This window comes from Sphaerodactylus townsendi, linkage group LG01 (assembly GCF_021028975.2).
Source record: "Sphaerodactylus townsendi isolate TG3544 linkage group LG01, MPM_Stown_v2.3, whole genome shotgun sequence".
Lineage (NCBI taxonomy): Eukaryota > Metazoa > Chordata > Lepidosauria > Squamata > Sphaerodactylidae > Sphaerodactylus > Sphaerodactylus townsendi.
Window position 1 is genome coordinate 93,625,699 of NC_059425.1, and position 27,797 is coordinate 93,653,495.

Sequence of the window (27,797 nt, forward strand, 5' to 3'; positions counted from 1 at the left end):
TCAACGGTGGGGTGTGCGCCATCCGCGCGCAGCCTGGGGTTTAATTTTTTAATTTGTAACGCTGAAAATCCACGTCTCCACGTCGTTTTGAATGAACATGGGCAGATGCATATTGTGGATTCCTTGGCAGAATGTGGAGACATGGATTCATCTTTTTGAAAAATAAAAAAAAGTTCCCGCCCCAGAACAGCGCAGCAGCCAATCAGGACAGCCCCTGAGCAGAGTGGGGAGTCCTGCGTAGCTGCTGCGTGGCTGCAGCATTCATTCGACCAAGGGGCAGAAGCTGCGGTGGGAACCATGAGCCCGTGCTGAAATGGTCCCGCAGCAAAGGAAACGGCAGCTATCGTCCACCATTTCATAAGTGGGGAAACGACCTATGTTGTCTTTCCACCCAAATAGAGCCCTCAAGGCAGCCAACATCCAAATATTAATGTACTTTAAAAAATTAAAACAGCATTTAAATATATTTATACAATTTAGTAAAGAAACTCCAACGTGGTATAACCAGAAATACACTGGTGTGCACCAGTAACACCAGTGACATGAGTCAGCACATAAAGGTCTCTTAAAATATTTACAGGAGTTGCTGAACAATGTAATGCCAGAAAGAATCCTCTGCATATTCTGTTACCTCCCCTCAGAAGTAAGCAGTATGTTCTGCTTCAGCAGCAACTCAAAATCCAATTAAAACATTCCAGTAAACTTTGCACGCATAGGTTTCTTTTCATGCAGTTAAATGAACAAAAGCTCCAGGGCAAGTTTATAACATTTTCAGAATTACTGTTCTTCAATCTACCTGGGTTTGTTCCATGGTATTGTTTTTATTAGAAAACTAAAATTTAGTTGCTACCTTGAGTCATTCATGTTTTCTGGGCAGTCCTTTTTTGCTTCATTTGCTGAAGGTTTGCCTGAAATCTTTGAGAAGTCACTGTCATCATGTACATATAATTCTTTAGGAACAGTGATGACTAGGGAAACAATGCTGTATAGAGGGTGTATATATTGGGAGGAAGATCTGAATAAGATATTAGTGAATCTCCTGACAAAAATACTGGAGTGGGTCCATTTCAACAATATATGCATATGTATTTAGTTCATTCATGCCCCACCTTTCTCATCACAACAATACAGTGAGGTAAGTTTGATTGAGAATGTGTGACTGATCCAGGGTCACTTAGCAAACTTCCATGTTCGAGAGCCAAACTGAACTTGATAGAGAACTCTTGGCCACCACAAGTTCACCATTGCCATTTTAAAGCAATTTAAGAGACATTTTAAGTGACACAGTGCCCTTTACTTCCACCTCATTTTTCAAGTTTTCAAACAGCCATAGGGAGTAGGGGGTGGCCCCCTGAGGCTGTGGCTCTTTTTGGCACTTGAAAATGCACACGGTGGCAGGGAGAGCACTGCACCATTTAAAATCTTCTAAAATTACTTTAAAATAACAATGGTGAACTGGTTGCACACTTAATTTAGTTCTGACTGAGGATTCAAACCTGGGTCTTCCACATCCTAACCACTACATCACAGTTGGGTGGTCAGCAGAGAGAAGAAAATATGATTCACACTGCTTAACATCAGTATGACGCAAAGAGGATGAGGAAGGAGCAGTCTGGTTTTTGTACCCTAGTTATGTATTTGGAGAGAAATGATTAACTCTCCCTTTTTGATCCCTCAAAATTTCCACAAATCCCTTCCAGCCATCATGTAGACCACAGCTGTCCAAGAGTATCCACAAGTCTTAGAATCACTTGAGTGAGACGTTTGATTGTTACCTTGTGCAGCATGTGAACAACTGTGGAACAAGCAGCAATCAAAGCACTAATATAATAAATCTTCTCTGTCTTGCTCTTTTCTCAGCATCGCCCTGTGCCACCCCCCCCCAAAAAAAATGCTGAAGGGGGTGGGTGGAGCATGGGCAAAATGCCATGTGGTGGCTGGGTTTCAGTTAGAAGAAGGAATCTTCTGGCAGCAGTAGAAGCTTTGCAGAGCAAACTTCCCATTCTTTCCAGACTCAGGTACAATTTTGCCTTATTCCCTTTTATCACTGCAGCCCTCCATTCCATATGGTATTTTGTCCATGAAACTGCTTTGACTCCCATTATCGATTCTTCATGGGTCCCAGAGAACTGCTGTGAAAAAGACAGATAAGAGAAGAACTGATTTGGTGCTTATCATTTGTACTCCCCAATCTAATAGCTCAGGTCAGGCAAAAAAACATGGTTTATTTGTTACTATAGTTAACTAACTATGGTTGGTTTAGGACACCAGAATGAAACTCACAGATGATCATTCAAACTGCAATTTGCCTTGTTGAATGTCAGTTTTAGTGCCTTCTATTTGGAGTTTGGGAAGGTGCTGCCAGGGAGCAAGCCAGAGTGTCTGTGTGCATACGTCACACAAAAATGTAGTTAAAACTAACTTAAGATCCTGCTTTCAGATCATGGTTTGACAGAACCCAGCTAAACTTAGTGGAATGGCCTTCATTTAGACAACAAAACTTGCCATTGTTAATTTCAATAAAGCACAATTTTGAATGATAACTATGCCAATGCCTAGATCAGGTCTCAGCATCACAACTATATGTTACCCAACTATTAGTATGTTAGGATAAGACAATGTATTCTCCACGTCATCCAGTGTGAAGTTCATAATTGGAGATCTGAACTTAGGTCTCCAGTATCCAAAACCTACCCTCTAGCTACCGTACTAAGCTAGTCATGAATCTACTAAGTCCTACCCACTGCACTGTATTAAAATTTGCATAATTTCTGTGCTCTGATTTTTAGCTTAGATAGCATATATTTGCAAGAGGGAAAAACCCAAATTTTTGGTTATGAATAAGTCTTCATTGTGAAAGGAATTATTATTTTGGAAGGCTATATTATTTACCGTATACACCGTAGAAGATTTCTATGCCGAATAAATATAAACATCATACCTAACAATTTTGCGAATGCATGTTATTTGCATAATCCCTTTCACAGTGGTATACATAATGTCATGATATGTTTGTGTTTGGTATTAATTAAAAAACCAATTTGTCTTCTAATAGACCTTAAACACTCTCAGAGTCTTGTTTCATCCTGTCTTTGTTCATAGATTATGACTCGAGAGACTAATTGGAATGTCTAATGTGTTCACTTAGGTGGTCCGCTCAAAGATCTCTTCACAAGTATTGTTCAACAAAAGCAGCGTCATTTATTTGTATGGACTCTTCAAAATCACAAATATTTAAAGAGAAAGACTTGCTGGTGAAAAGGAGTGGTTAATGGAATAAGACAAACTCCTTAGGGACATCAGACTCCAGGATTTTATTGGACATCACCTTTCCTATACAAATGAGAAGGCCAGTTACAGACAGCACAAGCTGTAGAAAGTGCTTGTTACTATTTGTGCAACTGACACAGGGTGTGCATCCTCAAAAAGAGACTTGCTTTTTGGAAGGATGTTTCCAGAGCATCCAGTTTAGCCAAAGGGGGACCGGGCCTTCTACCACTGTTCTGAAGACCCAATCAGGATTGCGTTCTCACAACATTTTAAAAATCACTTTAAAATGATGGCAGCATCCACATGTCAGACCTGTGCCGTCACATCTAGTTCAGTCTTTATACTGCAGTCTTAAACAGAGTAACTCTTTGGGTCTAGGCTATGAATTATCTCAATGAGCTGGGATTTGTGGTGGGAAATCCCATAGTTCAAATTAAGTCAATTTGGACTAGGAATCACTTAGTGGGAAATGCTCTTATGTGCTTTGGTTCTTTTTGAGGTTTGAGTGCCAAGGCAGACAGATAATTTACACTAAAATATGCTAGATGATTTATCAAGAAGTCCTGATTAATGGCTGGGAAAACAGAGGCTTATTTCTCTCTGAGGCTGTTTTTGTTCCCAGTGAGTGTAGGATATTGTAAATTCCAGCATCTTCTGCCCTGCATCTGCTAATTTTGTATTACAGATGATCCAAAACTTGTTACTGGGTCTCTTGGGTCTCTTCTGACAGAGAAGACCCGGCCTCTGTTGCCAAGATAGATGGAGAGTGAGAGAGAAAGGTCAGCAAAAATGGAGGGTTGAATTCCCAACTATAGCCAACAGATTCTCATTTTCTACAAAAAGTAAGATTAAGCCAGTACATAAAATGTATGCAAATCTCTATCAACTAAAGCTAATATTTCACATGTCTGAAGTGGACTATAGTGTTGTCAACCTCCAGGAAGGGCCTAGTATTCTTCTAGTATTCCAACTGATTTCTAGATTACAGAGTTTAGTTCCCTTTGACAAAATGGTACTTTAGAGGGCTAATTCTATGACATTGTATCCCATCGAGGTCCCTCCCCTTCCCAAATCCCACTGCTCTAGGCTCCACCCCACAAATCTCCAGGAATTTCCCAACAATGAGTTGGCAACTAAATTAAGTCCAATTGTATATTGGTTCATATAGATTGGTTTTGTCTATAACATTTACTTACATATGAAATAACTCAGACAATCAGGTTGGAAGAACTTAAATGTTTTAAGTTACTTATCAATGAAACAACTGGATTTTCATAGATTACCCCCCCCCCTCCAAAAAAAGAAAAAGCTAGTTTCTTCCATATTAGATTTACTCTGTTTCTACACTGCAGGTTTTTGTGTGTTAAATCATAAGCTTTGGGATATTTAGAAAGTTGAATTATGTCCCATAAAATGTAGATTTATAAAGTTGAGCTGCTGATGTAGCCCAAAACTATTTTAATGACATGGTAATTTATTCAAATAAATTAAGATTGTTTGGCATACTAATTTTTTGTGTTGATGAATGGTAAAGTTTTGCTTGCTTACTTATTTTGAAAATACTTTTTTTAAGCTATGCAAATACCCATCTTGACTTCAGTTGTATTTTACCATTTTATTACTTTCAGTTCCTTGTAAGTCCAGTACATATGTTTATTTATTATAGGTACATGAGCTTCTGTATTTGCATTCACTTTTAAATCAGGGAGAACCCAGACTGGTTTTTTCCAATGACTTTCTCCTTATGGAAGAAATAAGTTTTTGTAAGGGTTTCTGTAAGGGCATAACTGCACTTCCCTCTTCTTGTAAATTGCTGAAAGCAGCCTATTCTACAGTGCCAAAGCAGTACCCAAAAAAGTGAATCCCAAATGTCTTGGGAGGTGATCCACCACTAGAAAGTTGTTTTGTGTCTCTTCCTTTGTAGTGCACTGTTGGTAATATGTTTGCTGGTAGTATGGAATCTGTTGTTATCCTTGTTTGGCTTTTAAAAAAGTTTTCATTTTTATTGACTTCAGTGGAAACTCAGTTCAATGGGAAACATGCTTTTTGTTTCCAGTTTAATTGGGATGCAATTTTCTGGTATTTTGTACTTCGTACAAAGGATTGTCCCTAACAAATTCTATCCAGAAAGAAGAAAATTCAGGCCATTAGTGTTCTTGCATGTAGAACGTGCACACAGAGAGATTTTGACAGTCCTAGAGAGAAGCCAGCATGGCAGAATTGGCAACCAAAAACCCCAAAACAGGCAGAGATTCAAGGCAGAGGTTTGTTTGTATCCACTGGAAGAGATAAGGAGCCCAACATGTACAGAATCTCTCTCAATTTTGCAGGGCCTTTGAGATGGAGCTGTTCTGCCAGGCTTATAGTTGAAGGCAGCAATGGGGTTTTGAGCTATACTGGCTGGCCTCCCTTCCCTTCCCCTCCTCTTCTGTTCTTCTGTTTGATCATGTGGTATCAGGGTTATGGGAGGGAATTTTTTAAGTTTTAAATTGTTCTACCCTCGGTTGGGTTTTAAAGGTATCATGATGGTTGTGTATGGTTTATATTAAACAATATTGGAAGCCACTCTGAGCCTACTGTGCCAGGGGAAATGGGATAAAAAATCTAAGATCTAGATAAATAACATTTAAAAAATAGAAAATACATTGTGGATGATGATTTCTGTGTTCTCCACACGATGAGAGTCACACACACAGTTCACACTACTGTATTTCAGTTGTTCACACTACATGTGATAAAGCAATGGATTAAACAGACACAAATTATCTTAAAACTAGTAGCAATAAGGGAGTGGAAAAGAATAAGAAGTCACTTTCAGAATCTGATCTCACTCATGCATACCGTAACAGTCAGTCACGCATGCGCAGTCACTAGCAATGGACTAAACAGACACAAATTATCCTAGAACTAGTAGCCCAATTTGATTTCTTTTCTACATCAGAATTAAATGGAAGAACTGTGGGACCTGCAAGGACTTCCAGGAGCTTCTCATTTCCCCTCCCCAACTTTTTTCTCTTTTCCTTCTCTGAGAAGCCCCATAGCCTGTCCTGTTTTACCCATTCCTATTCTCCTTCCCCCTCACCAGCTAACCCATCATCTTATCTCTCCCCTTCAGTTTTCCCAACTTCCCTCAGCCTGTCAGCCTCAACCTGGAAAAGAATATGGCCCAGATATGCATTGCCACCCATTCGCCCAGCCCAGTTTTGCAACTGAAGGGAACACCTCATTCCACCTCATTTCTCCTTGCCCACATTATTTTCTCTTTCCCTTTTCCTGGCAATTCCCATATACTCACCTTTCCTTGCTGTTTTTCTTTCCTTCCCACCTACCCTCCTGCTTTTTATCTGCCCCCATTTCAGCTGCACTTATTATTTTATTTGTAACCTTCCTTTCTTTACACTGGGGACCAAAAGCAGATTAAATCATTCTTCTCTCCTCCATTTTTATTTTCACAACAACCCTGAGAATGTGAAACTAGCCCAAGATCATCCTGTCAGCTTCCTACAGCAGAGCTGAGATTTGAATCTACTTCTCCCAAATCCTAAACTGAAACTTTGACCATTACTGACTTTTGTGGGTTGGCTGTTGTTGAATAGTAGCAAGCAACTCATCCCCTATGAGTCAAGCAAGTCACATGGTAGTGTGTTGCTGGTGGGCCTGGCCCAATGTGTCTTCCCTTAAAGGCCAAAAAGAACCCCAGGAAAGGCTCTGTCCCCCCCCCCCCCCCCCCAGCTTTTGCTGACAGAAACCAAGATTTGAAGGCTGACAGTACTGTATGGTTGCGTAGCAATGGCTACTGGAAGCATTCATTTCTTAAAGTTGTAGGTACTGCCTCTATTATTCGGGGGAGGGTTAATGTCTAAATTTTGATTGTTTAGATTTCAAATTCTCACAAACCTGAGATATTTTTCAGGTTTGTAAAACAATCTGTCTTGTCTATTCAGGGCTCCTATCTGGATTTAAGTATCCATGGAGATGGCCATGTTGAGAATCTGTATATATAAAAAACTAACAGTGACTTTGTTAGTCACACCCCAACGCTGAAATGGCTGGACGGATCGCCCCCAAATTTTCACAGGACATCCCTCCCCATTCTGGGCAGGTAATCGGACCTTCAGATCGCCAAAATTCCATACCTGAGCCAAGTAAAACGTCTTTTTGCTGCCACACCAGGCCATGAAGCTGGCTGTGTTTAACTGTTACCCTTAGAATGTTCGTGCAGCATGTCTGTGGTCTGAGGGCTTGGTATGCCCTTAGAATGTTCGCGCAGATGGGCAGAGATGAGCAGTGAAAACAGTACATAGGTAATTCTGGTAGGTAATACGAGTGGAAGTGAAACACATACACACTTTGCCATGTGAGACATCAAGTGGGGTTCCCCCCTCACACGCAGGTAACTTTCACTCTCTGTGCCTCACCCACTGCTACCACACAACACACATACTCTCATACACATCCACCTCATCCTCACACACCTCACTCTGCCCTCCCTCACATCCAACGACCACTTACCCACTTCTCACCCATATTCCTCACCAACACCACTTACCCACTTCCTCACCCTCTTTTCCTAAAAGCGAGCTGGAGTTTGCCTTTTTCTTCTAAGAAAATCCGCAGGGTGGGGGCGAACCAACACTACTGGCTCCGCTTCTTTTGCACATGGCCCTTTAAGAACCCAGGGAGCTGGCCTCGATCTGAGCGCCTCACCACCCTGCCTTTGCTGCCTAACTGGGATAGCCTCTTTGCCCCAGTTCTGCCTTACCCAAGCCAGGACCGTGCGTGTCAAGCAGCCTCATGGACAGCGGGATTCGCACTCTGGACAGTTCCGTTGGGGAATGGAAAGGGTTACCTTATACTTAAAAAAAAGACGGCACCTTATAACAATGTGCATTGAAAAGGGAAAGAGGGATTCCATTTGACCACCCCAAAAGGCTATGCTGGGGATCATTGGACCTGCATGGACATCTGTGTGGCTTGCGGACTGTGATGAGAAGGACAATTGCCACAGCAACGCATGGCCGGGCCCCACTAGTTACATATATTGATGATGATCATATGCATGACTCATTCTGGACATGGTAATAAGCTGAAGCACTAGGTGGAATTTATGTAAATGTGCTGATCTTCACACCAGGATGTTGGCACATTTGTACCCGCAGAAGTATGGCAACAGATATAGGAGTCAGTTTTTCTTTTTTTATGTCTGCTCTTTGTCAGTGTGCAACAAATTCAAAGGAAAGGTGTAAAATGCTTAGCATACTTTTGAGTTATCAGATGCTGTAGGTTCATGTTTACAAAAGCTGAGGCTACAATAAGGCATTTACCAGCCAAATCTGTACATATGTACTCAGGAGTAAGTTTCACTGAGTTCATTTGGGCTCACTTCCAAGCATCAGAGGAATCCTAAGACTAGCTTTTTTGTGTGTGTGCCGTCATGTCACAGCTAATGTGACCCTATAGGTGAGAGATGTTTAGAAGTGATTTGCCATTGCCTGCCTCCATGTCATGACCCTAGTGTTCCTTGGAGGTTTTTCATCCAGTATCCTGCTTAATGTCTGAGGTCTGATGAGATCAGGCTAGTTTCAAGCTAGGTCAGGAATAGTTACACCCTTCTAACTCAATTGAAATTAGTGGATGTTCTGTTCCCCAAGCAAAACTGTTTCTGGTGCCCTGTGCCAGAACAGAGTGGGAGAGTCACAAGCAAGGTTTAACAGTTCAAACAAAAGATTTAATATTTAGAAGAATGGAGACCCTAACTCCTCCCAGGATCTGTCTTAAAATAAAGTACTTGTTTGACTGAACAGTAGAAGCTGTAGACTTTTGTTCTTTCTTTGACTGCTTTCAGGAAAGTCCACTTCTTTCAGTTCCTTGAATCTTTATCTGGCTACAATTCTCTGCAAACCTCAACTTTGTGCTCTCTGTATACCTTTGATGTGCCAAATTCTTCTGCCCAAGGACGTAGGTAAGGGGGGGTTCTCGGGTTCAGACCCCCCATTGCATGTCCGAAGCTCCGCCCCGCCCCCGTTTGTGGGTTTTTATTTTTAGGGTGCAGTTTTTAGGCTAGCGGCACCAAAATTTCAGACTATCGTCAGGTGACCCTCCTGTTGATATCAGCCAAGTTTGGTGAGGTTTGGTTCAGGGGGTCCAAAGTTATGGACCCCCAAAAGGGGTGCCCCATCCCCCATTGTTTCCAATGGGAGCTAATGGTAGATGGGTCTACCCATTTGAGAGTCCATATCTTTGGATCCCCTGAATCAAACTTCACTAAACCTAGGTGGTATCATCAGGATAGTCTGCTGCTGATACCACCCCAGTTTGGTGAAGGTTGGTCCAGGGGGTACAAAGTTATGGACTCCCAAAACGGGTGCCTCCATCCCCCATTGTTTCCAATGGAAGCTAATAGGAGATGGGGGCTACAACTTTAAAAGTCCATAATTTTGGACCCCCAGAACCAAACTTCACCAAACCTGGGTGGTATCATCAGGAGAGTCTCTCAAAGATACCCTGAAAGTTTGGTGCTGCTAGCTTAACAATTGTACCCCTGACAGCAGGCACCCCCCAATTTTTCCCAAATTCTCTTTTTAAATCCACCCCCAGTTTAAACATTGAAAGTGATGTTGTTTCAGGGTGGGAAATAATCCACCCCAAAACAGCATCACTTTCAATATTGTTTTATCTGGGGACCTCAGATTCTCCCTTTAAGGTGGATTTAAAAGGAGAATCTGGGCTCCCTAATTTAAACACCATTGAAAGTGATGCTGTTTGGGGGTGGATTCCAGCATCACAGCAGTCGCCCATTGGGGGGGGGGGTGCGCAAACCTCACATTTTGCACTGAGCTTCATTTTCCCTAGCTACCCCTCTGCCTGGAGGGGAGAGAGAAGGGACTGCCGGCTGCCAGCTGGGAGCCCAGCCGGTGAGGGAGGTGGGGCGGGCGGGTCACAGGAGTATGCCATCCCTTGCCTCAGAGAGCTGCTTTTATAAGCACTTAGGCTGGGGTGGGGCTTGGGGAGGCATGGCCACACACCCAGAGGCAGGTGGAGGTGTGGCCTCGGCCCTGAACCCCCCCCCCCATAAAAAATCTATACCTACGTCACTGCTTCTGCCTCCTAACTCCTTGGACACTTGTACTGAACTGAACTGAGTTAAACAGGGGTATTGCTGGGAGATAACAGAAAGACTGCCTCTTGGGAAACTTCTTAAAGGGACAGGAGCTAACTAAAATCCCCTCCCTTTGGAGACTATACAGAGGACTAAACCCATGCTATTTATAGGAAACTGATACTGAACAATTAAATAATAAAGGCTTCTGTGGGGGCATGTCAGTGGATGTAAAAGGATGAACTCTGTTTCATTTTTTTAATTGTGTGTAGGGTTGCAGTCCTATGCACAATTACCTGGAAGTCAGTGTCACTTGAGAAATATCTTCCAAGCAAAGACAGAAGTGGGCTGATATTCTGTTTAAGTTTTACGGAGGTCTCTGACCAATAATTGTGGCACTGCACAGAGAACCTTGTCTTCATGTAGATTTGAATTCAGGATATGAAACCATTGTCCTGTGATAGAGAATGTATTCCCATTGTATATAGTGCAATCGTAAAAGAATTGTACCCTTCTAATACCACTGACCTCAATAGATTTATAAGGGTGTAAATGTTTAGGATTGTAATTTGTCTTTTTTTTTTTTTTGCTGGTTCAGGGAGAAAAGGTAACTATGCCTGCCAGAACAAAGATATTACAACGTCCCACAAGATTTTTTAAAAAATGTTGTTCCTCTTTCCTTTGTCATTTTACTGGTAGAAGTCATTACGTGAAGATGAATATTCTGTAGAAAGATTATATATTATGCAAATATAGCCTCTTTTTATCTTCCAAAGGTATTAAATCATTGAACAAAAGCTCTCCTAGGTCTGTTGGGTAACAAAAAGAGCAAGAGCTGGTTTGTGGTATGGAAGATACAATTAAATTAAAAAGCGAGCAGTGCTGAATAAATGGAAAACTGTGTAATAGCATTACTAATTTGAAGTATGTGGAAGATTAGTTATTTTATACAAAATAATTATAATACTATTCATTTGTAGGGTCTTTATTTACAAGGAATACAGGTTTCTGGTGATTTAATCTTTTGATACATGGCCTGTGATACAAATCACTTGATTGCATTTTTGTTTCATTGTGCTTTCAATTATAATCCTTAGTATGTTTGCTCCTTTGAATGTGTGTGTGTGTGTGTGTGTGTGTGTGTGTGTGTGAGTGAGTGAGTGAGTGAGTGAGTGAGTGAGTGAGTGAGAGTACAGATACTTTATTCAAGGAAAGTGATGGTAAGTGGCCGAATAGTTTGTGTACAGAACTTTATTCACATGAATGACTGGATAAATGTAGCTGTAGTTTTTAGAGGTATGAGTTGTAACATCTGTACCCCTTCTTCTCTTGCCTCTCTGTGCTACATACAGATCTGGCTTATACACATTGACTAAATGGTGGCAGTCTTTGTAGGGTGGTAGATTGTGAATGCCTGCCCTTACCTTTAGCCAGTGATGAAGAGAAGGGGAATTGCACCCAGGGCATGAACTGCCTGCCCTCTCACCCCCTAACAGCTGGAGGAAGAACGTTCCACCATGCGTGGACCAGGGCTGAGAATGCCCTGACCCAGGTAGAGACTAGCCATATTATTGCGGGGCCAGGGACCACCAGTAAGTTTGCAGCTCATCTGCACACGATTTCACTGTATAAAGTACATGAATAAAGTTAGTTTTTCCTGACAATCCTGCTCATCCTCTTTTTTTGTTTTTAATGAGACATCATTGAAGCTACAACCATTTCATATAAGAACTGGCTGCGATTCTTACATTGTGTCATCATAACTTTGAAGATTTCTTACTGGGAAAAAAAGGAAAAATGACACATAGATGAGCTGCAAGCAGAGGCCACCTCCGTGGGAAATCTTCAGCAAATGGCTGGCTGCACGCAGGATCACTGAAGCAGCACAAAATGGCGGGTGCGAGCAGCGAAAACAAAAGTGAGAACACTTTAAAAGTTAGGCGAGGAAAATAAAATGGTTCCTGCTTTCCATACAGCAAGCAGGGAACATTTGAAAAGTGTCTCGGGGTAAGGGGGAAAACCACTAGTTTGCATTTTTAAAATACGACACTTCAACAAAAAATAAAACTTTTCCAAATGTTTTGGGGGAGAAACTGTGCAGAATTCCACCCCAAATCACTTTTTAAAAAATGTGCAGAAGACATTTGATTTGTGTTGTGTGGAATGGGCCTTTGTCAGATCCCACTTTTCACTCCCTTCCATTTTGAGATCTATTTATTCCTACACTCTTTTTCCTACCATTTATCTCATTTTAATCCATAAGAGGATATGCCCTCTTATCTCATGACTGCTAAGCGTGTGAAGAAGGTATAAGAGGATTCCACACTTTCACCAGTGCCCTTTTGATATTTTAAATTACATAGCATCCCTCTGCTAGACACATTTTGGTGGGTTTGCACTTGAATGCATTGGCCTGGGGATGGTTTCCCTTGCTTAGCAAAGTGATGTTCACAGAAGCATCTTCATTTGTTGCACATGAATAGCACCACCTACAAAATCTGAAGTTATTGTTTGCCTATGTGTTCTATGTTTTCCTTGGTAATTAGCATTTTGAAAACCACAGCTCTGGGATAATATAAAATAGGAACTTCCAATAATAACTTCAAAACAATATTCTTTTAGAAACATTTTTTCTACCTCTATTACATGGTGACTGATAGGCTGATGGTTGAAGACAGAGTATACAAGCATGTTGGGAAAACATTCAGCAATTTGGGTTAGTTTAGGTAGCATGCCCTCAAGGAGTATCCAGAAGCCATAATTTGTACAGTAATCTGGCTGGAATGGATTGTAAGGACCATATCAGTCAATTTTTTATCCATCTATACCAGTTCTAAATTTGCTTTCGACCCTATACTGGTAAAACCATATACAGATTGTTGCCAGCAAACTTTAAGGACTATGTACTCCCATTTGAACCTACAGGCTACTACAGTCATCTCTGAAGTGTCTGTTTCAAGTGCTTGTGCTATCCAAAACTAGAAGTGTAGCCACTCAAGTGAGTACTTTCTTGGCTGTGACACTCAAAGTTTGGATTTCCCTTCCATCAGGGATTCATTTTTCCTGTTTACTGAGAAGTTTGAGCAGGTGCATGTTATAAAAAAGGAATGCATACCAAAAGGCATGTGTTATGGTAACAGAATCAAATTTTGAGACTTTGAAAACATGATTGTGACAATAACGATGAGAGATTTTGGACATTTTCTGTTTAAAATTCTATTTTTAATTTTTTAAATTTAATTTTTTAAATGAGAAGAAAAAAAATAACAGCAATGAAGGCAAGTGTACAGATAAACATCTGTAAACAGTTGCCAAATATCTAAAAATATGCCCATGCACAATTGTTATCTGTATGTCAAATATTCAAATGTTGATAAGGCTGCAAGATCCTCAATCTGTTGGATTATTGCAGGTGGTCATTTATCTTCCCAGTGTTATAATATTTGTTTTAGCAAGAGAAAGGGCACAGAGGGTCCATTTTCACTGACTATCAGTTAGTTGTTAGGAGATTTGTGCATAAGATCTTAAACTTTTTTCTGCTAAACTGAATGCCATTTTCATTCCTCATGTAACTGAGCAGGACATCAGAGTCCAATCTTGTGCACAAATTGCCTTTCCTTTTTCTTTTATATAAAGGAAAGCAGTTTGAGCATAAAAGTAGGATCATTCACACTGCACACCTAGACACATAAATTATAACCCACTAAATCCAGATCCCAGTCAAATTGCAGGAGAAAATTCCTCTCCAGATAATGTTAATCTCACAAAATCCCTGTAGTCACTATATACATGCTGTTCTGTGGACTAAAGTGCCTTATATTGATGAGTGGTGCATTTTATACTTTATAAGCATTTCAGAATGAACCAGCGGCATTAACTTATTTTTCATTTTAATGGAAGTTGATAAATGTGGATCCTAGACATGGTCTGTGCCTGAAATCCTGGAGTCTCAACTCCTTTTTACAGAGCTAAAGCTTTTAGTGTACTGAATAAGCTCAATGAAGGCTTTGAGGATTTCATATCAGAATATTGATTTTTCTCAAATAGGGATTCATTTTATAAGATATGGTTCTTTAAAATAAATGTATCATAAATGTATATGAGGGCAGTTTTTTAAACATGCTGAAGTTTTAGATGTGTATATATACTTTCCCTCGAAATAGCTACCATATTTTGTAGCAGCTTCTAATGTACTACTTTTAGCAACCAATTCTAATGTATTGCTTTCAGCAATCAGGTCATGTCACATACTGTAACATGGCAAAAGTAGCCTTAGGCTATTTTGCAGGGTGGTGGACTTAGAATTTAAATCACTTCTTAAAGGTTTGTTTCTTAAGGGAATCCTATTATTTGGATATGAGGAGGATAACAGACAAAGATGTGGTGTGTAAACTTTTTGAAAAACTACTGCCAAAGGGAAGACAGCGGAGGTCGAACTATGAAAAGCTCACAAGGCACAGTTATCTTTGGAATGTGGAAAATCTTCAAGCTTTGTTCTAGAAACCCCTTTTTAATGCTTCACAACAGAAGTGGGGGGGGGATTTATTTCTTCTGCTAATCTCTAACAATAGATTGCTTTGTGTCTCACCATAAAAATGGGCTAAACTCAAATGCTTAAATTGTGTGCTGATTTACGTCAATGGAAATTCTGAGCAACTCCACAGAAGGTAGTGGTGTTGTCCAGATTTTATACTTGGGTAGACGGGAATCAAATTAAGGTGTTTAGAGACATTTTACTCAAAATATTGAATCTCTCAAAGACCGCCAGTTCTTAGCACAATTACATCATAGCCTTTCTCTCAAAGGCCAAAGAAACTGAAAAGTTTCATGAGTTCTGAGGAATTCCATAGTACTTGCTGTTCACTGTTTGCTTTAGTGGTCATCAGTGTGATTACCGTATATACTCGTGTATAAGTCGACCCTGCATATAAGTCGAAGCTCCTATTTTTACCACAAAAAACTGGGAAAAACGTATTGACTCGTATATAAGTCGAGGGTGGGAAATGCAGCAGCTACTGGTAAATTTCAAAAATAAAAATAGATACCAATAAAATTACATTAATTGAGGCATCAGTAGGTTAAAAGTTTTTGAATATTTCAAAGAAAAACAGTAAACTTGCTCTGTAAGTAGAAAAGAGGGTCAACAAAAACAATACAGTCTCAACAATAACTTTAAAAGTACAAAAACCTTAGCTCAATCAGCAACCAAGCTAAAACACAAGAGTTAAAATCCTTCAAAACTGGATTCCTCCTCTTCATCTTTATGTCCAAATGTAACCTAACTTAGATTTTAAAAGGGATATTATCAGAAACGGAAAATCTACTATTAACTTCCATTGTAAACAATGGGGGATGGGGCACCCCCTTTGGGGGTCAATAACTTTGGATCCCCTAACCCAAACTTCACCAAACCTGGCTGGTACCATAAAGAGGCTCTCCTGATGATACCAGCCAGGTTTGGTGAAGTTTGGTTCAGAGGGTCCAAAGTTATGGACCCTCAAAAGGGTAGCCCCATCTGCTATTAGTTCCCATTGAAAACAATGGGGGATGGGGCACCTCCTTTGGGGGTCCATAACTTTGGATCCCCTGAACCAAAATTCACCCAACATGGCAGGTATCATCAGGATTGTTGTCTGAGGGTACCCTGAAATTTTGGTGCCACTAGGATAAAAACACACAAAAATTTTAATGACCCGCATATAAGTTGAGGGGAGCTTTTTCAGCATTAAAAATGTGCTGAAAAATTTGACTTATACATGAGTATATACGGTATGTTAAATTTTTTTCATATGGTATTGTCATGTTAGATTTGAGCACAGTAGCTTCTCAGAGACCAACAAAATTTTGGAGTATAAACTTTCAAGAGTCAAAGCTTCCTTCATCAGAGTTTTGTCTCGCAAAAGCTTATACCACCAAGATCTTATTGATCTCTGAAGTGTTACTGGACTCGAATCTAGCTCTTGCACTGCAAACCAACTTGGCTATCCTCTGAAACAATTGTCAGTTTAAAAGTTGTCCTTCTGATGAGGTAGAACTTTTTACTGGAAAAGTAGCCAATCAAAGTGAATGTTATTTCAAGGGGAACAGTTTTTCAGGACTGGACCTGTGAACCTCTGGGGAAAGCCCTTAAATTAACAAATAGAGATGAAGGAAAATTACCACAGGGACAGTGAAGGACAGAACTGAAATGAAATATGGCATGAGTTCTTGTCTGGATTTACTCTGACTTGATCTGTTGGTCATGTTCATAGTTCTCATGAATATGTCTTATATGGTTTGATAGTGATATAGTCACATTTTTGCCTGATTATGAAAGCTGCAGGTATTTGGAGAAAAACAATCTTATGCATAGACATAACATCAGGGCATAACTTGCCAAAACACCCCCCATAGCTGCACCCTGCCCTACTGGGGAGCGCAGCTGAACACTGGGGAGCAGGGCTCACTCCTTCTTCAGGACAAGAGGCCCTGCCCCCAACTTCCATGGCCAGGCTCGTCCCACCTCCTCATGAGGGTAGTGTGTGAGGCCAGCAAAACCCAATCCTCACCTGGAGATCAAAGCAGCAAGGGTCCATTTGAGCCTGGCCTCAGTCAGGCTTGGACCCAGCTCTAAACTGCAGGCTTCCAAGCCTGACTGAGGCCAGGTTCAGACTGAGCACACAGTCTGTCCTCCTCTACATTTATACTGCAGGCTCCATCGTCCCCCAAGCCCTACCTGCCCAAAGGTGGAGCTTGGGGGTGGAGCTGACAGTATAAAAGTAGAGGTGGACCAGCTGTGTGCTCAGTTTGTTGCAAACCTCAGCAAACCTTGGAGCCAGTAGCAAAGGACCACTCTGAACTTTCCTTTCCAAGCTCCATATGGTAGTTGGTCTTTAACTGTTCTCCAGCCCCAAATGGGAACAGAATACTGTTGCAAGGGGGGGAGCAGCAATGCCCCCCAGGATGTGGTGCCTAGGGCTATAACCCCCTCGTGCCGCCCTCACTACACTTTTGCATAACATTAGCTGAGGTCCAGAGCAGTCCAGGTGTGCTTATAAAATGTGTCCTATTTACTTCTCGTAGTAGTCCCTCTTGCATCATGTAATGTTAATCTAGAAAGTCCTCTGATTTTCAATACGGTGGTGATCTGGGGTATAAAGTGGTTTACTGGGACAGGGCTTTTGGAAAATATGACTGGAGCAGCATACCTGCATCTTTGGCAGTTGTTAATTCACAAAGATGAACTTCCAAATGAGCCATATAGTGAAGTTCTATAATTTACTTAGGGGAAAACAACTATTTATGCAAACATCCATGTATTCATTTATGTAGAGATTTTCTGATACTTTCAACCATGAAGTTTCCATTAATTGTAAGGACAGTGTACACTTTAAAAAGATATCAAAATAATACCCTATACCCATGGTGGCGAACCTTTGGCACTCCAGATGTTGTGGACTACAATTCCCATCAGCCCCTGCCAATTGGCCATGCTGGCAGGGGTTGATGGGAATTGTAGTCCATAACATCTGGAGTGCCAAAGGTTCGCCAACACTGCCCTATACAGTGACTTGCAGTAGTTCATAACATTTCCCAAAATATCTTGTCGACCAACTGCTGCAGTTCTGGCAGTAATTTTTGGCATGGTAAGTGTACGTTAGCAGGAACTATATACTTCAGCTACTTAAGAGAACTATGGGAGAGATCACACTGCTGTAGAAAAGGCTGAGACACTGTAGGCAGCACATAATTCTATCTCTAACATTATTTTCTGGACAATTGTATCTCTAGGAGGCCAATCTGTACGAATCAGTATAATTGCAATAAGACAGTTTTCTTCCAAAAGCTGCTTTAGCATATATTCTAGTGAGCATACTTGTGCTTCCTGTATTCATTTAATGCATTCATTGTGTATGTAAGTGGTACATACACATGCAGAATATATATTTAAATCTCTCTGCGGGGAGCAACTCAATTGAAATTAGTGATCATTTTGCAAATTGTTCTTAAAGACTGCTTCTTTGTGCTGAATCGTCATTTAGGATGCTATCTGAGAAATGCTAAATGTTTTAATTGGTTAAGACAATTATATCAGAGAAATGTATGCTTGGAATTGTCTTTCAAAATAATAAATTGCAATTTTACATTACTGTTCCAGTTTTCAAAATGAAAAAAAACCCCTAACAGTTTACAGTGTCTCCATGCTTGTTGTCCCGCTGTCAGAAACGGTTGTTTCTTGTGCCATTCTAAAATGTATCAGATTTCAAAATATTCAGGCTTTTTGATTTCCTAAAAAAAATGTCTTGTTCTTGGTCAGTGTTTGTCAGGTTCAACTCCAGCCATGGTTTCCCAGTGGAGGCTGATTCAGACACCAGCATCTTCCAGCTCAAGGAGGAGGTTGCTAAGCGACAAGGAGTTCCAGCTGACCAGTTGCGTGTGATTTTTGCAGGGAAGGAGCTCAGGAATGACTTGACACTGCAGGTAAGTCTCCCTTGATAGTTTCATTTCTGGGATGCTGCCAGCTTAACTGCTTCTGCTTCTAACACTGCCAATCTGACATTCACGCCTGAGATCTAATAGAATAAATAGCGCCTGGGGATTCCTTGAACTTTACTCCACACTGCTTCATTAATTCTGACCTTCTTAATTATGCATTAAAACAGCAAGCAGAAAGGATGGGGAGAAAGAAAGAATATGACAAGGGGGCAGAGAGAAGGAGAAATCGGTGCTTAGTGAATAAATGTTTACTGACTACAGGAGCAAGCTATGCACATTTTGTGTATCTGTTCAATTTCTACATTACTTATTCCATTTGAATCTTAATGAAGAAGGATATGAATAAATTGCTCTAAATCAGGCTGCTCAGTCATCATGTTGTATAGAATTTTTAACCCAATTGTGACCCCTGGAGGATACTTGTAAGGCTGCTCTTGCTGGTTGTGTGCTAGTGTCTAGGTGTGTACATGTGCTGATGTATTGTAATGTTTGAAGGCCTGATCACAGAAGCCAGAGGTGCCAGAATAACAAGATACTTGTATACCAGAAACCTGGCTTGGTGAGAATAAGATGCAATTTAATTTTTTTTTTGCTGCGCTCATAGCTAAATTTTATCTCTTTACTGTTGTGAAGTTAAATTGGGAATATGGTAGCCTAAGACAAGCCCTCGATCCCTAAACCATAGTCCTCCATACAGCTAGTGATGCTGGTCTAATTTGCAAGGCTGTAGTAAGATATTATTACACTGAAGGGGAAAATAGCTTGTAGATATAAGATAATTCTTTGGTCTTTTGTGTCTGATCACTGTTGGTGCCTTCACTAATACCCTCATCATTTTCTAATGTTCCATGGACCATGTTCAGTTGGCAGCAGCTTCTGATTTAAGCAATATATGCTGTACCAGAAATCTAAAAATCTAGAAACTGTTTGCCTTCTGACCTAGGGTTAGAGGTAGGGTTGTCAGCTCTGGGTTGGGAAATACCTGGAGATTTTGAGGAGGGTGGGGTTTGGAGAGGGGAGGGACTTCAGTGAGGTATAGTGCTATGGAGTCCACCTTCCAAAGCAGCCATTTTCTCCTAGAGAACTGATCTGTGTAGCCTGGAGATCAGTTGTTATAGCTGCTAATACGTAATATAATATAATTATAATATAGCAGAAGATCTCCAGTCACCACCTGGAGGAGGAGAAGGACTGTTTATTTAACACCATCCATGTACATTGTACTTTATTCATTCATTTATATCCCCTCTTCTTCCACAGAGCTGAGGGTGGTGTAATTGATCATGGTTGTACCTTCACAGAGTTTCCTAAATAAATCTTCCCCCTGAGAAGCTTACAGTCTAAATGTGACAGCGAGGACAGCTTTCAAAAGAAGGAGAGGGGACAAAGATCTGAATGTGGTCAAATGCAGTTATTTGATTTTGGACTAAATCAGTCTCATTTGGGTTTGTGGTTGGATATGAGAATGAAGAGGTTAAAAGCTTCTCAAAAATGTAAAATTCTGAGGAGAGTCTGCAGGAAGAGAATCTAGAGATACTGTGTGTGTTTACTGTGTGGCAACAACATTAAAGAATGAAGTGCATTTCACAGCCACCTAGTTAACTTGAAAGAAAAGATAACCCCCAGGCAAACACATTCTGTTTTCAAACCAGTTCAGATTAATTGGCGGTCATGTTTACAGCTGTGTGGGGGTATTGCTATTCACTGAATGGCTGCTATGTCTAGTTGCCAAGAGGCGCTACTGTATTGACATCCCATCACTTCTCCTAGCCTGGTATGATGTTTATCTTTTTGTAAAAAGCTTTAGGGAGTTTAGGCACACAAAAGAAACTATAGAAATTCAAATTGCTGTTGTCATTCTCCAGTGCATCTCCTTCTGCTCATTGTGTGTCAAGTGCCTCCTCACCTTGTTTGTGGGTGGCTTTCAAAGATGTGACTGCCTTCTCTACTGCTGCATCTATCTATAGAGAGTATATTGTACATTTATTTTCAAACATATGCTGAGAAAGGTGTTTTGGTGCCAGAGAGACTTGCAAGTCTCTGTTACCATTTCAGAAGTTTTCTTGTGTCCATTTTCTTTGCTCCCTGCTTTGACATCAAAGCATTATAATTACTGTGCTGGGCTATTCCTTGGTAGAACAGAAGCAGTTCTGTGAACTGCACTCCAGTTCTAAAGATATAAATAAATAAAATAGGGGATAGCATGAAATAGGAAATATAAAAGGGGAGGCTTATTGAGCTGTGGAGGCTTATCTGGGGAACTAGATTAGCCTGTGCACTCCAACACATGCCAGCTGGGTGACCTTGGGCCAGTCACAGCTTTTTGGAGCTCTCTCGGCCCCACCCACCTCACAGGATGTTTGTTGTGAGGAGGGGGGAAGAGAAGGGAAAGGAGATTGTAAGCCCCTTTGAGTTTCCTTACAGGAGAGAAAGGGGGTATAAATCCAAAGTCTTCTTCTTTTGCGTCCCCCCCCCCAAAAAAAAAAATCATGAAAATTTCCCCATAAAATCAGTGCCAGACCTGCAAGGCCTTGTGCTATTCAAATTATCTGTTGGTCAAAATCCAGTTACTTTATATAAAACGTAAAATAATTTGTTGCTGGGAAAAACAGAACAAACTAGTTCTGCCTGCCCTTGTCAATTGAATAAAATTTTCTGATTTTTCGAGAATAACTATTTTTTCTTCTTGCTGACTAACCCAGAAGGTATTTGCTCAGTCACTAAATGCGGGGGGATGCTGTGATTTGGGTCCCTGAGGGAGGAAGTGGGATATAAATATCCAAACTGTAAATAATCCCTTTGTTTAGGAAGGAGGGGGGATGTGGATGGAGGAAAACAGAATGTGGTGGAAATGCTGATACTGTATATGTGGCAAATACAGACACGTCCCAAATGTCCTGCCCCTTATTTTGTGTGGACAATATAGGGAGGAAGTATAGGTTCTCAGTATAGGTTGTTTTGTGATAGTCTGGAAGGGAATGCGTTTAGGGAATATAATTTTCCTTAACTTTGCCCCTGCCCCCCAAAGTAGTGTCTCCATGGCACAAAAAAAAAAAAAAAAAGGCAAGGAGAACCAGATGGAGGAGGATACCACATGGGGAGCCTCCTCTGGTCAGAAATGTGGCTTGCCATTTTAGGATATATGTTTTTCATTTCTGTAGTAACGTTGCCAACATCCCTTATACCCTGTTTATGAAAAATAGGGTTAGTTAGATAAATCAGAAATTGAATGACACAGAAAGTGAAGAGAGAAGAGACTTTTGATCAAATGTGGATGCACTGGCAGCAAAATAAACAGTATACCTAAAAAATAAATAATAGGGTTGCATATGTTAACTCTTGGCTAGAGGGTTGAGTCCAGGCAGGAGAAAAACAGCGAGCTGGGAATGTTTTGGCAGGTAAGAAATAGAGAGCCTTAGGGAAACAGAATACCAACATTCTTAGACAAGTACTTGGCTTCTCTTTTAAGAACCCTTACAAGGCTTCTCTGCATCTGTTCTTGCCCACTCATGTTTTCCCAAGCTATGAGACAGCAGGGGGAACTGGCATGAAATTTCCAACAAGAGTTGGCCTTATGATGAAGTCAAGTTGTAGACACTGCTTCAGAACGCAGAATCCAAGAAGTCTGAAGTTTGTTTATTTTTATTCTTGGCTATGGAGAAATGCGAAGCTGCCAGTTGCCTTCAATGCACCGTAGGGACAAGAGTATAAAACTTATTTCTTAAGATGACCCTCTCTGCTCATGAATATGTAGAGAACCTTTCCAATATGTTTTTCTGGAAAGAGTTTCTTTCTATTGTGGATTATATTGCAGCCAAAACAAAAATGCCACGTTGATGCTAAGCATAGTTGTATCTTAACCAGGATTTCCAGAGACTATGTTTTTAGATAATGCTTCCCATGATGTACCCCACATCCAAGCATGCAATTAAGGTCAACCAAGAATTCATCTTAACCAGAGCTTGAAGCTATTTTCAAATGAGCATTGAAATGGAATTCTAGTCAGTTAATCATAGTTAACAGTGGTGCTAACCTGCTTTTTAATAAATATATATGAGGCTGTTGAATGAGATTGTGCAGAGCTTTGGGGTTGGGTGTCATCAATATGCAGATGGAACCCATCTCTATAGTTCATTATCCAAACCTCCAGATGGATCTGTGTTGGTTATGAACTGACATTTTGAGGCTGTGGTAAAGTGGTTAAGGTAAAACAAACTAAAACTAAACTAGATAAGACAGAGATAATGCTGGTTGAGAAGGGTGATATTCTAGGGGGACTGGATCCATTTTTCCTACATGGAGTGACATTAGCCTTTTTGGAGCAGGTTAAGAGCTTGGTGATTTTCACAGTTTGCACAATGGGGAAGTGAGATTGAGAATGGAATTTTCAAGATGAAACAACAGGAATGATGAATTTAAAATCTTCCCTTTGTCTCCAGGCATTTCATCTGCTGGTGTATCTTGTCATCTTTGTAACATCCTGCCATTGCAGGGTGGCCCCATATCCAATTCACATATCTCTGTTATGTTAATGTAGTCTCTATACTGGTAAATGAAGATAGATAGATGGAAGATCAGAGGGTTAGTGTGGGAAGTAAAGTGATAGCAGGCCACTCAATGCCTATTTGGTAAAATCATATTTTGAGATAATTTTTTCCAGGAAAAACATGAGAATTGGAGAAAGTCACTAATTGTGGTGCAAAAGAACTGTGGAAGAGTTGCCTCATTAACTAGTGGCTGCCAATGAATGGCATCTGACTAAGAATTCCAGTTGGGATCTACAATCAAGAGGTCACAACCAGATTGGATTATAGTTGAATCAAAATGTAGTTTGGGGAACAACCACATTACATAATGATCCCCTATATCAGAAAAGAGAAAACAAACTTAAAAAAAATTCACAAAATCATTGGCCTACGCTATAGGACAGCTTTTGTATCTCTTCCCGCTACCTTCCACATGCAAAAAGCTTTTTAAAAGTTAAAAAATAGTGTAGGGAAGAAGGAGATGGTACTGCACACCAGACATTGTTGCAGTGGGCAACTGTTCTCAGGTACTGAGTTAGGAAAAAAATGTATTTTCCCTAAAATTTAATATTGTGCTTTGACTGCTGGGAAAATAGAGTATTCCCCCAAAAGCAATACTTCTCTGCTGAAAGACATCTGAATTCAGTTAAAAATGATGCATAACTGCTGCATATTTATTGCATGTGTTATTTATTGCATATTTATTACAATCACATGGATGAACTATCATCTAAAGGTCTTGACTATATCAAAATGGTGTCAAGGCTCAATCCAGTGCAATTCTTGTAGTGGAAAGTGTCTTAATGTCACAGCCTTCTTACAATGATCTGGTTTTCAAAGCAAGAAAGAACATAGGTGATTTGCCATTGCCTACCTATGTATAGCCACCTTGGACTTCTTAGGTGGTCTCCCATCCAAGTACTAACTAACAAGTACTAACTTGGCTCCGCAAGTAATCCAGTGGATTCATGTAGTAGTGAGAATCTATGGGGCACCAGAAATCCTACAGTGAAATCCTAAAAAGATTTGTGGGGGGAACCTAAGCCACTTTCTCCCCCCCTCTCCCCCACCACTGGAGAGAGCTGAAGGAGGAGTCGGCAGGGAGCCCAGTGGGGGAGGAAGGAGGCTGGCGACAGAATGTGTATCCCACGCGACACAGGAAAATTGTAACCAGGAATTGAACCCCCTTCGGCTTCACTTCACAGTGTCTTTGCCACCCTCTGAAGCTGCTATTTCATCCAGGGGGGCTGCTGCCTATAATCCAGATATCACATGAAATTGCACAAAATCTCCATTTCTACCTCCAGGTTGGCAACCCTAGATCATGCTAAGGGAAAGAGGATTTGTGAATTATCATTAGCCTATCCTGGAGACTTATCTCTCTCTTGTAATTTGGCGCTCCTGGGAGGGAGGGGGACAATTTATGTTCTAGACAGAAATTGTCCAAGTTGATTTATCTTCATTTTGCTTTTAATGTGAGTGACATAAATAGGGTCTGACTGAATCCATGTGTTCTAATTCAATAACTTGCTTTTTGATCTGTAAACTGTAGGATTTAAACAGTAGGAGGCAGTGTGACCATCTGCTATGAATTGAAATTAACATGATTAATGACTTTGCCAAAGGTATTTTACTTTGTAAATTAGCCTGTTTTGCTGTTCTTAGTAAGTAAATCTTTGGAATGCATCCACTTTCTCCTTCTCCAAAAGATACCTTCATTGTCACAAAATGCAGGAGTACAAAATGGCACAACTTTCTCAGGCAACCTTGCTGCCCAATTTTCCATGTTCTGGCTATGCAAGTCCATCTGTGTTGCTGAACATCTTCTGCTCTCACTTTAAAGTAAATACATAAGTTTGAACTGGGAGAATGCTGAGGTTAGGCTTCAAGAAACTGTGAAGATACTGTGAAGATCTTGGGAATGCCTGGTGGTATTTTTTTTTTAGTATTTCTCTGTTGAATAGCTGATTACAATCTGCTTCTGAAGCTATGCTCAGCTTCAGCAGTGACTTGATGTGAGAGGAACTGCTGTTGAAGGAACTTGTGGCCAATGACCTGCTGGGCTCAGCTGGCAGATGAAGGCCTCTTCAACTCAGTTGGTTATAAAAACAATGGAGCCCAAAGTGGCATGCTGCATCCAGTGATAGGGTGGGCTCTGAACTGAGTGGGGTTTTTTAAAGCCAGAGGAGTCTTTAAAAGCTGACAGAGAAATTGGCAAGGGAAGTGGATGCCACCTTGAGGGAGCAGACGCAGAGATTGAGGAAGAGGAGAAAGGGTGGCAAGGAGAATGGAGGTGGAGGAGAGAGACAAATAGATGGCTGCTGTTCCAGCCTGTAGCAGAAGGAGAACCCTGAGGCAAAGACATTGAATGTAGAGGATTTGAAAGATCATGGGGCAGTAGAGCTAGTGGTGAAATCGTAGAGCTGAGAACGAAACATAGTCACTGCTGGAGGAAGTTCTTGTAACATGCAAGAGTCACAGACCAGTTTGCTTGAAACTGGTGAAGGCAGAGGTGGGAGTACGGAGTTGGGAGATGCGGAGGAAAGAATTTACCTGGCACCCTGCAGTGCAGAAGAGGCAAGACTCATGGGATGATCCAGTCAAGTAAAGGTGCCAGGGGTTGAAGAGAGTCTAGAAAAATTAGAAGGCAGCTCTTTGAGACGACAGTGGCAACGACATGCAGAGGGCTGCAGGAACAGCAGTGAGGACAGATCCTGGGACAAATCAGGACTGAGAACAGAGAGAGAGTAATGTATTGTCGAAGGCTTTCATGGCTGGGTTCAACTGGTTCTGGTGGGTTTTCCAGGCTGTGTGGCCATGATCTGGTGGATCTTGATCCTAACGTTTCACCTGCAAGATCCACCGGACCACGGCCACACAGCCCGAAAAACCCACCAGAATCAGAGAGAGAGTAGAACATTGGGAGAAAATTACAGAACTGTAATGAGGGGCTGAGGAAGTCAATACCTTGGTGTGTAAAGAAACTGAATGTTGCACGGCAATAGTTTGCCAGCATAATGGCCACTAGGGATGGTGATTCAGTAAACCTGAATCACACCCCCCCACACACACTTGAAAACAGCCATATTGGCTTGGAGGTGGGTGTTAATTTACCAATTAAAAACCCCAGATTGTATTTGGAAGAGCCAAGGAAATGTTATTTGACCTTTTCAGTCTCTGCTCCCCCACCATTTTCCAAGGGCATGTGGATTTTGGAGGAGGAAGAGAAAGACAACTCCATGGCATACTGGGAAAACTCACCACCAATACTTTCCAAGCCCTCTGGGGCTTGGGAAATGCCAACGAGGGAGTGAGAGAGTGTGCCAGGAGACACCTTTTGGGGAAAATCTTGTCCTCCGTGTCCTATTGTTGGAACTCTAGAGGAATTGGTTGGCCACTGTGACAGACAGGATGCTGGACTAGAAGGACAACTGGTCTGATCCAGCAGGGCTCTTCTTATGTTTTATCCCTACTCCAGTCTTTTGAAGGAGCCACAATAAAATAAAAATAAAAATGACAAAAAGGTTAAATTTGCAGGTCTAAGCTGAGATTGTGGCACATACCATATATACTCGAGTATAAGTCGACCCGAATATAAGTCAAGGCATCTAATTTTACCACTAAAAAACTGGGAAAATGTATTGACTTGAATATAAGTCTAGGTGGGAAATGCAGCAGATACTGGTAAATTTCAAAAATAAAAATAGATACTAATAAAATTACATTAATTGAGGCATCAGTAAATTAAATGTTTTTGAATATTTCAAAGAAAAACAGTAAACTAGCTCTGTAAGTGGAAAAGAGGGTCAAGAAGAACAATATGATCTCAACAATAACTTTAAAAGTACAAAAACCTTAGCTTTTTTGTAAGGAAGGGTTTTCTGGCTGTGTGGCTGTGGTCTGGTAGATCTTGTTCCTAATGTTTCACCTGCATCTGTGGCTGGCATCTTCAGAGGTATATCACAGAGAGAAGTCTGTTATACACTGTGTCCAGACTTCTCTTATAACAGACTTCTCTCTGTGATACACTGTGATGCACCTCTGAAGATGCCAGCCACAGATGCAGGTGAAACGTTAGAAACAAATTCTACCAGACCACGGCCACACAGCCCAGAAAACCCACAACAATCAGTTGAATCCGTCTGTGAAAGCCTTTGACAATACTTTCAATTTTTTAAATCTAGGGAGCCCTTATTCTCCCTTTAAATCCACTCAGAATGGGGGGGGGATGATTTAAAGGGAGGATCTGTGGAAAATTTGAGGGTGCCTGTCAGGGGAGGAATGTTTATGTTAGCAGTACCAACATTTCAGAGCATCTTTAGGAGACCCTTCTGATCATACCTCCCTGGTTTGATGAAGTTTGGTTCAGGGGGTCCAAAGTTATGAACCCTCAAAATGTAGCCCCATCTACTATTAGTTCCCATTGG

General features: G+C 41.0%; 1 protein-coding gene across 2 annotated transcripts in view; it reads left to right on the plus strand.

Moving 5' to 3' along the window:
• The window catches only part of PRKN (parkin RBR E3 ubiquitin protein ligase), an 896,318-nt gene that overhangs the window by 164,265 nt on the left and 704,256 nt on the right, over nucleotides 1-27,797 (plus strand). Inside the window, exon 2 of one of the 2 annotated variants that reach the window (XM_048487681.1) lies at nucleotides 18,666-18,829. In XM_048487681.1, the coding sequence (XP_048343638.1) occupies nucleotides 18,666-18,829 (164 nt within the window). Of the gene's footprint in view, nucleotides 1-18,665; nucleotides 18,830-19,362; nucleotides 19,404-27,797 lie in introns of those variants that run through there. The other variant, XM_048487690.1, reaches the window with a different exon arrangement.